Source organism: Cebidichthys violaceus, unplaced genomic scaffold, assembly GCF_023349555.1.
Source record: "Cebidichthys violaceus isolate CVI_PGR_0920_01 unplaced genomic scaffold, fCebVio1.0.p SCAF_7, whole genome shotgun sequence".
NCBI lineage: Eukaryota > Metazoa > Chordata > Actinopteri > Perciformes > Stichaeidae > Cebidichthys > Cebidichthys violaceus.
In genome coordinates, this window is record NW_027176927.1 from 14292069 (window position 1) to 14307089 (window position 15021).

Sequence of the window (15021 nt, forward strand, 5' to 3'; positions counted from 1 at the left end):
GTCTTATCACATTCTTGCCTTGCCCACTCTAAAATGGATTATTTGGTTATACAATATAAATGACTATGAGAAATGATCACATTGACCTGTTTGATGTCAAATAGCATTGGAATTTCTGCTGAAAAAAGGTAAAGATGTTGAATAAACTTCTATATATAAACTTATATATTATCCAAATGTATTTTGAAAATTGTCCACTTCAGAGAAGAGGATAAGAGTTTTTAAAGAAGGTTGTCCAGGTTGGTTTCCCCTCAAATACAGTATTTAATGTTATACATACCTACAAATGTTTATCTTCTACGGCTACACATTATTTGGGAGGTCATGCGGGGATTCTCACTCGATTCCTTAAAATAAATGACAGGATGTTCATGACTCCTGTTATTCAGTTGTTACTGAAGCAAAAGATGATTCATCCCATACATAGTTGGTATTGGACCTCACACCTATGTCAACATACAGCAGGACCTGCACATCTGTGCCAAGTTCTGCCTTAATTTGTTTTAGAGGAAGCAAATTGTTTTTTTCAAAGTCGTTGCTGTTGAGCTTCAAGGTTTTTGATTGGTTGTGTTTTTATCTGTCTGAGCACATAAAAGGATGTCATTTTAAAAAAAAAACATTGTACCCGCATCGCAGCAGGTAAGCACTGCTCAATCTGAGATTATTTATTTGGCTGTTTGGTGAAATTAATCAATTTATATTATTAAAATAATGTAACTAAAACAAAGATGTCTCTTTCAGCCATGGGCACCCTGTTGCTGTTTTGTGCTTTGGGGGCTCTACTCAGCTGTAAGTCATTTTACTTATTTTTTTTCTTTTGGCAGGACCCACTTGAATGCTACTCATTTTCATTTCAATGTGATATAACTTTGCTTATCTTCTTTCCAATTTGTCACAGCTGATTTTAAGCCGTTTTAAACTGAACAAACACAGTAGTAATGATGTCAATTTCAAAACTCAGGAAAATCTTTCTTTTCTTTATCTAACAAAAGCCTGCCTGCCTTTTAACAGCTCTTAAATCTGACTGAACATGGCTTAGCCCAATTAATCAATCACAGCAGCATTTCTCAAACCTTGGCGCAGAATTCCCCCGCAGGACGTTGTAGCCAAGTGATAGCTCAATTTGAAGCAATTTATCCAAGTTGTCAACCCCATCAGTTGAGAGCATTGTTGTGCGCCCAAACCAGGTGCTTGTGTGTATGAAGCAGAATGTTAAAAAGGTGAAGAATTCGAGAGAGCAGCACATAAAGGATAGCCATCTAAATTGAAATTTGCTTTTGTTGGGAATAGCATTTACCTTCAGCTGCTATTGAGTTGGAACTATTATACTGAATGGGTGAAACAGGAGTGTAATCTAAATCCCCCAGGCCCTGGCTGAGCCCAGAAAAAAATCTTTTCACAGCAAAGGCACAGATATTGATAATATTTCCATTATGCAATTATATTGTCTGTGCAAGTGACTTATTGAGTGCTGTTGAGAAGCAGTCAAGTGACTATTCCTCAGCCTAAATCTCTCACAATGGTTATCGAGGGAAAAGCAATCCGTCCTTTATAGAATAGCATTCATCCTCGCTTTTTAACTTTGAAATGAAGGTATTTTTAGTCACATTCTGTTTGATGTCATATTGTTTCTTTGTATTGTGTATGCGATCCAAGAAGTCTCAAGCCAAGTTTTGTATTTCCAGTACGTGAATCCCTTTGATTGCCTTGGCACAAATTGTCTCATTCATTTCTTAATTTTTTGACATGTTTTCTTCACACACAAGATTTGTGAAGAGCAATTTTCTGGCAAACGTCTTCATTTTAAGTGACTTGAAAAGAAGTCTTCTTTTGACATGTGTTTTTCTGCCTGTTTCCTTGCTCTTCCTCCCGTCTGTCAGGTCCATCTAACGCTGGATGGGCAGGGAGAGAGTTCGCACTGTCATTCATGCAGAATTATGCTCCACACTACGCCAGACCTCGCTATCAGCTATACATCACCGCTGTTCAGGCCAATGCTAAAGTGACAGTGCATGTGCCTCCCTTAAACTTCAAGCAAGAGAAAATTCTTAACGCTGGAGAAAAGGTCACAATCAGTCTCCCTGCTGGTGTTGAGATGTACGGCAGCCAGAAGTCTCCCAACACGGTGCGTATTGAAGCCTCGGCAGATGTGACTGTAACCTCTTTCAACTTCAAGCTGTACACAGCAGACACCTCTGTGGTGTATCCGGTCAATGAATGGGGTACAGAATATTTCATCTTCACACCTGCTGGGACCCCCTATGGCTCCTATAAAGAGTTCTTGGTGACAAATGGAAAAGAGAGCAACAAAGTGGAGGTTTTCCCGAGCGGCTCCATCATGTTCCAGGGTCGTGTTTATGGGAGTGGCAGCAAAATGGTGATAGATCTCCAGCCGTATGAGAGTGTTCAGCTCCAGAGCGCGTATGAACTCTCTGGCACCAGAGTTGCCTCCCAGCACCCTGTTGCTGTTGTCACGGGTCACACGTGCACCTGGCGCTTCTCCAGATGTAACCATGTATATGAGCAGCTGCTGCCAGTTAGCAGGTGGGGGTCCAGCTTCATCGTACCTCCCCTGACCTTCCAGAAGAGATATGACAGCGTCTTCCTCCAGGCCTCCCAGCCCACACGGGCCACTGTCCAACACGGCAACCGTGAAGATGTTTTGACTTTGACCCGAGGGCAAATATCGGAGGTCCGCTACCACAATCCTGAAACACTGTACATTCAGGCTGATCATGGCATCCAGGTTCTCATGCTCTTCAATGGTGTCACACGGAACTGGCTTCAATTCTACGACCCGTTCTTGATGACCATCCTGCCCACAGAGCGCTTCTGCTCCTCTTACTCACTGGAGGCTCTGGACGGCTTTGAAAACAAGGCCCTGATTGTGGCACAGACCAGTGCGATGGCAGAGCTGCGTATTGATGGTACAAACCTGCCCAGTAATGTCCAGTGGCAAAAGGTGACCGGGACAGATTTCTCTTGGGCGGAGATGTCCTACGCACAAAACCCTGGCAACAATAGACACACTGTGTCCAGCTCTGGTTCCCGCTTTGCTCTCTACAGTATAGGAATCAGCCAGATGAATGGTTATGGTTCCCTGGGACAATGTATACAGCCAGGTAAGGTGCACATAGCTGTTTAGGGAAAAAAACATATTTAAAGAAAATCATTTCATAATATAAAATATATTCATTGGAGAGATTAAATCTTTTACATTACACATAAATTAACAGTAATGATGTGGACATAAATTATATATTATCTATGGTTTTCCAGGAAGTGGATCTTTGTCCTGCAGCAGTACCACCTGCAGTGCCAATGAGGTGTGTGAAGTGAAGGGTGGGTATCCCTCCTGTGTCCCCAAGGCAGCGGAAAGGAAGCCAGGTACCTGCTGGGCCATGGGAGATCCCCACTACCGCACCTTTGACGGGCGAAACTTTAACTTCATGGGTACCTGCACATACGTCATTGCTAAAAACTGTGGGAAGGATGATCATCTTCCAGCCTTTGAAGTCCTCGCCCAAAATGAGAACAGAGGCAGCCTCAGGGTCTCGTATGTTGCCGTGGTCACAGTGAAGGTGTATGGCACCACTATCACAGTAGTCCGGTCTGAGACAGGTCGTGTAAGGGTAAGGCTTCCTATTTGTTCATACGATATTAGATTGTTATTCTTTCAAAGATACATATTTTATTTATCTTGAATTCAATCTATTCTGATTATTAGCTTTAATTATTTCTTAGAATCTATTCATTTAAATTGATGCATTTTAATTCCTAACACTGACTGTAATAGCTTAATATATTTTCTATTTTCTTATGTGCAGATTGACAACAGTCTCTGGAGTTTGCCTGTAACCTTGAACAACGACAAACTGACAATGTTTCAGAGCGGTCGCTCTGTGGTCATTGAGACTGATTTTGGCCTGACTGTCCGTTATGACTGGGAACACTATCTTGGGGTCACTTTGTCCGGGAGTTACACTGGTAAGACTTGTGGTCTCTGTGGAAACTTCAATGACAACCCCAATGATGATTTCACCACACCCTCCGGCACTCAGACAGGGGGGGTTGTGGCCTTTGGGAGCAGCTGGAAGGTGCCAGGGCTGGTGGAAGATGCTCTGTGCAGAGATGAGTGTGTGGGTGGGTGTGAGCGCTGTGAACACAGCCTGATGAAGATGTGGGAGGGTGACTTGTTTTGTGGGCTCATCACACTTGTAATAAATGGGCCATTCAGAAAATGTCATACCGTCATTGACCCACAAGCATACCTGGAGAACTGTAAATATGATGTATGCATGGTAGGCGGCCTCCGACATTTCCTCTGCAGGGCGCTAGAGGCTTATACTGAAGCCTGTCAGATTGTCGGGATACAGGTTCAAGATTGGAGGAAGATGGCAAGATGTCGTAAGTAATATCTAAAATAATCTTTAAATGAACATACTGTTTTTTTGTTTGCTTGTTGTACCTAGCATTCATCACACTTCATACTCTGTCTTCTCCCTAAAGCTGCTAAATGTCCAGCCAATAGCCACTATGAGCTCTGTGGCAATGCCTGTCCTGCCACCTGTTCTGACCCTAATGCTCCCTCCAAATGTAAACGCCCCTGTGTGCAGACCTGCACCTGTAACGCAGGGTTTTTTTTGAGCGGAGGTCAGTGTGTGCCTGCTGCTAAGTGTGGTTGTACCTACGAGGGTCGAAACATTGCTGCTGGGGAGTCATTCTGGGCTGACCAGAGCTGTCGGCGAAGGTGTACATGTGTTGCTGGAAGCAGACGCGTGGAGTGCCAGGATAAAGGCTGCGGGGCAGGGCAGCAGTGCCAGGTGGTTGAGGGTATTAGAAAGTGCCAGGCAGTCTCCCACAGCACCTGTCAGGCCACAGGTGACCCCCATTACGTGACCTTTGACAAGAGGAAGTTTAACTTCCAGGGCACATGTGTGTACCAACTGGTTGCACTCTGCTCAAAGGACCCAGAGTTGGTGCCCTTTGAAGTGCTGGTGCAGAATGATCACCGGGGCAGCAAGGTGGTCTCCTACACCAAGTTAGTGGAGATCAAGGTGTACTCCCTCAGCATTGTCATTACAAAGACACACAAGGGCCTGATTATGGTAAGAACTATACTATAATGTAATCTTTCCTGTGAGGCACTTTAATATTCAGTCTCTGTATGTAAATACAATTGTGTGTTCTTTTCCAGGTGAATAATGAGCTGGTCAACTTGCCCATCAAACTGGATGGAGGACAGGTATCAGTGTATAAGAGTGGCTGGTCCGCTGTGGTCACCACAGACTTCGGCCTCAAAGTATCCTTCAACTGGGAAAGCGCTGTGTACGTAACATTGCCAAGCAACTACATGGGAGCCGTTTGTGGCCTCTGTGGTAACTACAACGGCAAACCCCAGGATGACCTGGTTCCAAAAAATGGTGAAAAATCCATCTCACCAGTAGATTTTGGTGCGAGCTGGCGAGTGGCAGAGATCCCAGGGTGTGTCGAAGGCTGTAAAGGGGTGTGTCCTGATTGTGACATTACCCAGAAGGTTAAATATGAAAAAGGAGATTTCTGCGGCATGTTGAAAGACCCCAAAGGGCCGTTCCGTGACTGCCATGCCAAGGTGGACCCAGCTGGCTACTTTGAAGACTGTGTTTATGATGTATGCTTGTATAAGGGCAGAAAGGATGTTCTGTGTCAGGCTATTACATCATACACATCTGCCTGCCAAACTGTGGGGGCCAAGGTGTACAGCTGGAGGACCAGTCAGTTTTGTGGTGAGACATGCATTCATTTCAATAAAACAATTTACAAAAGAAAATAATGTACATTAAAGTTTCTCTACTGCTCCTATTTCTATGTATACTTCAATGTGCGTTTCTTCCTTTTCTTGGTTTTTATGTTGCCTTTGTAATCTGTACTCATTCATATTGTCTTTTACATCTCCTGTGTACAGCAGTGAAATGTTCAGTCCACAGCCACTATGAAGTTTGTGCAACCAGCTGTCCTGCCTCTTGCCAGAGTCTGACCCCTCCCCAAGGTTGCCAAGCTCTGTGCGAGGAGGGCTGTTCCTGTGATGAGGGGTACATCCTCAGTGGAGACCACTGCGTTCCCTTCTCACAGTGCGGCTGCGACTACAATGACCGCTACTACCGCATTGGCCAAGTCTTTTATCCCAGTGGGCAGTGTCAGGAGGAGTGCAAGTGCTTACAAGATGGCGAGGTAATGGATACTGAAAGGACAATTTGGAAAATTATAATTTGATACTGATCAGTGTGAACTTACTGAGTGGAAATGTTTGTTTTTCTTTCTTTTGTTTCTTAACTGTCTTTCTCAGGTTGAGTGCAAGAAGTTCACATGTGGCCCCAATGAGAAGTGTAAAGTGGAGAACGGCATCCAAAAATGCCATCCTATTGGTAAGGGTGTGTGCCATGCCTCTGGTGACCCCCATTATCGCTCTTTTGATGGGCGAACATTTGATTTCCAGGGCACCTGTACCTACACACTCTCCAAGAGCTGTGGGCTGGAAGGCACCCACCTGGTGGCCTTTTCTGTTCAGGTGGAGAACGTCCAGTGGAACCAGATGATGAACAACAAAGTAGTGGCCGTCACCAAGCTGGTTGCTGTCGAGGTCTACGGCTTCACTCTCATCATGAGAAACGACATGCGTGGAGTCCTGGTGAGCAACAACACTTGGTCTTCATTTGAACCAAGCTTCATATTTGGAATACAGTGAAACACATTGCTTGTATCATTTAGTAGCAGATGGTTGCAAGATGTGAAACTAGCTTAGCATAAATATTTCAACATCAGGTATTCTTTTCTTTAAATAGGACTTGTGCTTTTTCTTTTAGGTAAATGGAGTGTTTAACCAACTCCCTGTGAATCTTAAAGATAAAGCAGTGCTGGTCTATCAAGAAGGCCGGCATTATGTAATTGCAACAGATTTTGGGCTGCGTGTCACTTATGACCTGGTTTATCATGTGACCGTCACAGTACCTGGTAATTACCGTGGTAAGGTCTGTGGGCTGTGTGGCAACTTCAACGGTGACAAGAAAGATGACTTCCAAATGCCCAACCGTCAGCTCTCCAACAACGTGAATGTGTTTGGAAAGTCATGGAAGGTCACCATCCCTAATGTGGTGTGTGAGAATGGCTGTGAAGGGAATAACTGTCCTATATGTGAACCAGCTCGCAAGGCTGTGTTTTCAAAGTCCACTTACTGCGGCATTGCTACGGCACCCAATGGTCCTTTTGCCGCCTGCCATAGTAAACTGGACCCACAGCCGTACTTTGCTGACTGTGTGTTTGATGTGTGTGCCTCTGACGGCGATGGGAAGGTGTTGTGTAACAGCATAGCAGCCTATGCCTTAAACTGTCACATGGCAGGAGTGGACGTCAAAAACTGGAGGACGGCTTCATTCTGTCGTAAGTGACAAAGAGGAATTCTTGTTTTTTGGGGTTTTCATCCAAATCAACCTCTTATTTTCAAGCACACTTCTCTAATCCATGTTTTCCCTGGCTTGTGATCATTTATTTCAGCCATGAAATGCCCGGCCAACAGTCACTATGAGGTGTGTGCAGACGCCTGCTCTGCATCCTGCGCAGGCCTCACAGAGATTGTACAGTGCTCCGCCAGCTGTGTAGAGGGCTGTGAATGTGATGCCGGCTTTTTATTCAATGGACATGCCTGCGTTCAAGAGACTGAGTGTGGCTGCTATGACAATGGGAGAACATACAAGGTACACTTCAACGCCGATGTCTACAAAAAAAGCCATTCCATATACACTAATGTACAAATTATAGCTTTTTAGTGTCAAAGTGGCGTAAGCAGATACCCATAGTACCATTCATGCTGACATGGCAATTAAGTTACCTTTGCTTTTTCTATAGTGTTGGACATGAGCCAGTCTAATCGTAGATATGTGCACTGAGGATTTCTCCTGAGACTTAATTAGCAGATTGTCCAAATTTGTAGGGGGGTTGATAAGAATGAAATACTCTACTATAACCTCATTTTCTTCTGTCTATTATTTCCCCCTGTGTAATAAACCTGCTATATGTCCCCAGCCTGGTGAAGTGGCGTATGAGGAAGACTGTAACACAAAGTGCACCTGCAATCCAGAGACGGGCCTCGTATGTGAGAAACATTCCTGCCCTAAAAGCACCAAATGTATGGTCAAGAAAGGAATCCAGGCATGCTACAACACAGGCAAGAGTCCTAACTTTTTAACAGAGTAAATAAATCTACAGTCAATTTTAAATTACTTTTGAGTTTGATTGCAATTTCCTGTTGTGTTTTTCTTGTATAGATCCCTGCAAAGATGCCAAGTGTCGGGTCAAAGAGAAGTGCCGTGTTGAGAAGGGTGAAGCTCTCTGCGTCCCAGAGTACACAGGCAAATGCTGGGCCTGGGGTGACCCCCACTACCACACATTTGATGGTTACAACTTTAACTTCCAGGGCACCTGCAAGTATGTCATCTCCAAGACCTGCGGGAATCTGGATGGTCTAGTGCCGTTCTCAGTCACTGAGAGGAATGATAACCGGGGAAACACAGCAGTTTCTTATGTCAGGGAGGTAGACGTGTCTGTGTATGGGTACACCATCACCATCCGCAAGAACCAAATTGGTCAAGTCATGGTAAGATTTCTTGTCTGATGTGTTTGACTCTCTTTTAGTATTTAAGTGTTGATATTAGTCATATTGTTCTTATCCATTCCCTTTAGGTGGACGGGGAGCTGTTGAATCTTCCTGTGCGACTGGATGAGGGTGAAGGTGAGGTGTCGGTGTTTCAGCGTGGTCACGCTGCAGTGGTGGACACAAACTTTGGCCTGGTTGTCTCCTACGACTGGAACTGGGAGCTGATCATCAAGCTGCCCAGCAGCTACTACGGCAGTGTCTGTGGTCTGTGTGGCAACTTCAACGGTAACGACCGTGATGAGCTCCAGAATCCAGCCGGCAAAGCGGTCCCCTCAGTAATAGAGTGGGGCAAGAGCTGGCAAACGTCTGACCAGGACAAGAACCATCCTTGCTCGGACACATGTAAGAAAAACTGTCCTACCTGTGACGGTAACCAGCAAAAGCTCTATGAGGCAGAGGCTTTCTGTGGGGGCCTCGTAGCCAAGACCAATAATATGTTTAAGAAATGTCATGGAAAATTGGACCCCCAGACCTTCATGAACAACTGTGTGTATGATATGTGTCTGAATAAGGGAGACAAAAAGATGCTGTGCCAGGCATTTGCCTCTTACAGTCAGCATTGTCGTGAGGAAGGAATAGTAATCAAGGAGTGGAGGAAAAAGTTTGGCTGCCGTGAGTATTTACGAGAATCTCATTGGTTCATCCTATTCAAAGATTTCAATTAAATATTTAAGTTTTTTTGTTTTGTTTTTGTTTTTAAATGTATATCCAGCAATGAGCTGTCAGCGTCACAGCCACTATGAAGACTGTGCCAGCCCATGCCAACCATCCTGCCCATTCCCTGAGCAAAAGAAGACCTGTAACGGTGCCTGTGTGGAGACCTGTGTGTGTGATGAGGGTTACGTCCTCAGCACTGGTGTCTGTGTGCCTGCTAAAACGTGTGGCTGCTCCTATCAGGGGCGTTACTACAAGCCCGGTCAGCACTTTTGGGCCGACGAGGCTTGCGGTCGCCTATGTGAGTGTGATACGACCCTGGGCATGGTGACATGCCGCGAGGCCTCCTGCTCTGCCAAGGAGACGTGCACCGTAGTTGATGGAGAGCGTACCTGCCGACCCATCAGTCACGCCACATGCACAGCCTCAGGTGACCCACACTACCGGAGTTTTGATGGCCACAGGTATGACTTCCAGGGCACATGTGTATATCAGCTGGCGGGTTTGTGCTCGCAGCAGCCAGGGCTGGAGCCATTCAAGGTGACAGTGCAGAATGACCACCGGGGAAGCAAAGCCGTGTCCTACACAAGGACTGTCAACTTTTCTATTTATGGCCTCACCCTCACCATCAGCAGAGAATACCCCTCCAAGGTCCTGGTAAGTATGGATGTGGAGGTATGGATAATGTGAAGCATATGGGTGATTTGATAAAAGATTAAATAAGTAATCTTGTTTTCATGTGGATTTTTGGAGAGAAGAGAAATGGGACCCAACATGTAGTTACAGTATTAAAAATAAACACAGGACAGATATTCTGAGTCTCATTCGAATGAGTAGATGATAATACCGTCTATCATTGTGCTAATTCTGACATCTCTCATGCTCGTCTGCATATATATTTAATTGCATATTAAAATTTTGATCCAGACAGGCTTAATTAAACTAAAATTTAATTGCACATTAGAATGGATTAGCAAGGACTGCAGAATTATTAAATCTATAATCTCCTAAAAATATTTCTCGCTTTCTGCTCCTCAGCTCAATGGGCAGCTCGTTTCGCTACCACTGGATTACAATAATGAGCTGGTCGTGTTTCTCAGCGGCTGGACAGCCGTGGTGGAGACAGTTGCTGGTATCACCGTGACCTTTGACTGGCGTAGCACGGTGAGCATTACTCTGCCCAGCAACTACCAGGGCACAGTCTGCGGCCTGTGCGGCAACTACAATGGAAAAGCTCAGGATGATCTGACCATGCGGAACGGCCAGACTGCCACAAATGGAGCCAAGCTGGGGGAGAGCTGGCAGGTGGCCCTCGTACCAGGCTGCTCATCAGTCTGCCAGGGGGCATGGTGCCAGGCCTGTTCAGACTCCCAGAGGAAAGAGTACCAAGCACAGAAGTACTGTGGTATTATCGCTGACAAGGCAGGGCCTTTCAGAGATTGTCACAGTCTTGTGGACCCCGTTCCTTACCTGGAGGACTGTGTGTATGATGCCTGTCATTACCGTGGTTACCATGGATCAGTCTGTGATGCTGTGGGAGTCTATGTCTCTGCCTGTCAGAGCCAAGGAATCCCCATCGGCTCCTGGAGAACAGATATCTTCTGTCGTGAGTTTGAGATTGTGTTTTGATGTTTTTGTTTAATTTTTGTTTGATTTCAAATCTCTTATTTCAAAATATTTGACCTTGTTCCTCTCTCCCCCTTCTCATCCTATCCCGCAGCAATGGTGTGCCCAGCTAACAGCCATTATACATTGTGTGCCACGGGCTGCCCAGCCACCTGTGCCAGCTTAACCACCATTGCCACCTGCCGCTGGGCCTGCACAGAGGCCTGCGAGTGTGACGAAGGCTACCTGCTGAGTGGGGATACCTGTGTGCTCGTGAGAGATTGTGGCTGCTCCTACGATGGCCACTACTACAGGAAAGGAGACGTCTTCTACCCCGAAAATGAGTGTGTGGAGCAATGCATCTGTGGAGAAAATGGTGCGGTGTCTTGCCAAAAGGCCAAGTGCCATGCAGGGGAGACCTGTAAGCTTGTAAACGGAGTGAAAGGCTGCCACCCCGAGGGGCAAGGCAAGTGTGTGGCTTCTGGTGACCCTCACTACATTTCCTTTGATGGACGGAGGTTTGATTTCCAGGGTACCTGTGACTATGTGTTGGCCAAGGTTTGTGATGATGACAATGGTCAGCTGACGCCATTCAACATAACTCAGGTTAATGGAAAAGTGTCAGTGACCAATTCAGTTGCAGTGGCTATCTATGGTTACGTTATTCACATCAAGCAGAAAGTGCCATGGAAAGTCATTGTGAGTTCAAAAACGTAATCCAAAACATGTTTGGTTACACTTCTGCATCTTCATTTATTTCCTCACAATGATTCTGTTCTCCTCCTCTGTCAAGGTGGATGATGAACTTCTAAACCTTCCTCTTTCTCTCAACAATGGGCTCCTCAGAGTCACCCAGGAAGGTCGCAACATAATTGTCCGGACAGACTTTGGACTGACAGTCCTGTATGACACTGTCTATTACGTTGAGGTAATCGTTCCTTCTACATACCAGGGCAAGATGTGTGGTCTTTGCGGCGACTACAACAACAAGGGTGGTGATGACTTCATGCTTCCCGGTGGCAGGAGAACGAACAGTGTGGATGAGTTTGGGAAGGCATGGGTGGTGGACTTGCCTGGTAATGTGTGTGGGGGCTGTGGAGGCCAGTGTCCGGTATGTAAGCAGGCCAAGGCCACCTTGTACAGAAAGGCAGACTCCTGTGGCATCATAAGTGCACCTAATGGGCCTTTCAAAGTCTGCCACAGTAAAATTGACCCAGCGGCATATGTGTCTCATTGCGTGTTTGATGTTTGTGCTCTGGGTGGCAACAAAGATACTCTGTGTAACAGTGTCCAGGCCTACGCTTTGGCCTGCCAGAGTGAAGGAGTGAAACTCCAGCCATGGAGGAGCAGCTCTTTCTGCCGTAAGTTACACACAACAGTAATTTAGCTCAAGAATTGTTCATATTTTTGATGATCTATATTTCAGGTGCACATACAAAGTCTAACAAATGTTGTCTTCTCTTGTAGCGGCTTCCTGCCCTGCACACAGTCACTATGAGGTGTGTGCCGACACCTGTGGTGGGACCTGTGCCAGCTTTCTTTTCCCATTTACTTGTTCTGAAAGCTGTTTTGAAGGGTGCCAATGTGATGACGGCTTTGTTTTCGATGGCATCCAATGTGTTCTCTTGGACAACTGTGGATGTGTGCACAATGGCAAATATCTTACGGTAAAAGATTTAACTTTGTTTTCATACATAGTAACTGTGCCACAATTGACAGTTAACCATAAAACAAAATTAAAAAAAAAAGAATACTTTCTGTTCTTGTCAAACCATTATAACATTAAAAGATATGTTGAACAATGTATTCACCAACCTTGAAGAAAAATGATTTTAGTGTTGCACACAATATATGTTTCCAGGTGGGCCAAGCAGTTGTGGACAAAGCCTGTAAGTCCAAATGTATGTGCCAGGCCTTTGGGATGGTGAAGTGTGAGAAGCTGTCATGTACCAGTGGAGAGGTTTGTGGTGTAAGAGATGGCGTCCAAGGTTGCCATGTCAAACAGGGCCACTGCGGCGTCGGCCTAGACGGCCACCTCACCTCCTTTGACGGCGTGTCTGGAGCCATAGGAGCTCAAGGGGCGTTTGAAGTGGCATCTCTGTGTGACGAGACCGCGGAGCTGTGGTTCCGTGTGGTTGTGGACGTCAGGGTCTGCAGTAAAGGTGCATCGCCCACTGTTGCCACTGTGTATGTGTTCTTCATGGAAACTGCTGTCACAGTGAACAGCCAACACATGATTTGGGTGAGAAGAGCCGGAAGGGATAATAGTAACATGTTTAACCATAAAAGTAATCTTTTTGATGTGGAAACTTTTACTTAAATTTGTTGGTCCCGCTTTTTCCCCGCTCTTCATGTCATCCAGGTAAATGGCAGGAAAATGTCCCTTCCCAGCAAAGTGACGAGTGAGATATCTGTCCAAATCTCAAAGAAGACTGTGATCATCGAGAGAGGATCTGCCGTGCGGGTCACCTACTCGGTTTCACACGAGGTCACCGTCATTATTGACAGTAGCCTGTCCGGCAAAATGTGCGGTGCCTGTGGCAACTACAATAACAACCGCAAAGATGATATGAAGACTGCAGAGGGGAAAATCACCACTGATGTGTCTGTGGTTGTTGGCTCCTGGAGCGCTGGGGACTTTTCTAGATGGTGAGTATTTGAAAGCATTTCCTGTTTAAATGTAATGGGTAAATATACATTGCTACATTTACTGCCATGATAATGATCTTCTTCACTACATGCTCTCATCACAATGTTCCCCAAGTCCTGATGTTAACTTTAATTGTTCTAATAACGTAACGGCTTCGCCTCCTCGTCTACGCTTTTAACCTTCAATTCTAGTTAGAGTGGAAGTTGTAATCTTGAACTCGATCTTGCCCTTTATTATGCAAACAGCAAACTTAATTTGACCACTGAAATAATCAAGTACAGATCAGCGAGAGATGGCACGGTGCTATGACCATTCAACCGCTCATTCTCTTAACAGCAAGAACTAAACAAGGACTCCACAGAGCCCTTTTAAAGGAATGAGAGTGTGGTTTTTAATTGCATTTGGTCCAATTTAATTAAGAAATGCCAGAGAAACCCCTATGGTAATTACTGATTAAAAAGCAGGTGAGGCTGACAGGCATGGCCATCAAAAGCTACCATGCTTGCAATCCAATCACTGCTTGTCATCCAAGGACACTTAAGACTCATCTGGGTGCAATATTAATTTGAGCCTTCATCTTTAGTTCTGTGTTCTAGCCTTAAGTCAGTCCCTTAGAGAGTTGAGTTTGGTGCGTCCCCCTTCCTCACTTTATTCAACGTAGTTGTCTTTTCGCAGTGATTTCTCATCACCAGACCCTAAACAACACAAGAAAGTGCCCCTAAGAATCAGAGCTGCTCTTGATTGTTTGCATATGCCTTTTAGAAATACAATTTTCAGAAGTGTTGCTTGTAATCTCTGTTGTGCCCGAGTGAACATGCCTTTACTTTGCTCCAGTGCCCTTTGACTGCAATTTTTCTTTTTCATTTCAGTGGCCTGTAGAGATGTTGGTTCTGCGTTGATAGAAAGCATCTGGTATGAACTGAGGTTGTTCCCTCTCAGAACCATGAACTGATGTTTCCTCGTGATTGAAAAAGCCGTACAATGCGGCTCACATCCCCGCTTTTTACCCCCATTAAACAGGATGAGGAATGTGAAGTCGTTCGGCTAACGTTTTCTTGTTTACAGCCAGTCTTACTCATACTTCAATACTTCCTCTTGATTCATGAAATGGTTTTCGTTGTTTACTGGCCATCTGGTCCTCTATTGTTCACTTTGGAGCGGTGGAAAAACTCTAGCTCATTCTTGACCAACATCTCCATCTAGTGGAGGAGGAAATGGTAGCGTCTCTGAAATGTACTTTACAAAATGTGTGCTTCTTACCGTTCCAACCAATAAATACTTTTTCATTGCACTGCATGAGTTGTTTGTGATTCCCAGGCAATTTACTTATGTCAGACCTGTAGAGCACTGTCTGTATACCAGTCCAAATTAAAAAGCATGACTCTTACGGGTATATGTAATGTGTGCGCAGCTTCTGCTGCGT

General features: G+C 45.2%; 1 protein-coding gene across 1 annotated transcript; it reads left to right on the forward strand.

Moving 5' to 3' along the window:
• Positions 1-728: 728 nt before the first annotated feature.
• LOC137891067 (IgGFc-binding protein) lies at positions 729-14889 on the forward strand. The gene is made up of 21 exons (XM_068735491.1): positions 729-789; positions 1881-3122; positions 3280-3632; positions 3828-4407; positions 4510-5108; positions 5198-5765; positions 5945-6210; positions 6326-6667; positions 6843-7416; positions 7531-7730; positions 8059-8200; positions 8301-8629; positions 8716-9301; positions 9402-10000; positions 10382-10949; positions 11064-11647; positions 11742-12309; positions 12416-12615; positions 12810-13190; positions 13311-13597; positions 14468-14889. The coding sequence occupies exons 1-21, from the start codon at positions 729-731 to the stop codon at positions 14475-14477; spliced, it is 9039 nt and encodes a 3012-aa protein (XP_068591592.1). The 3' UTR covers positions 14478-14889.
• Positions 14890-15021: the final 132 nt, after the last annotated feature.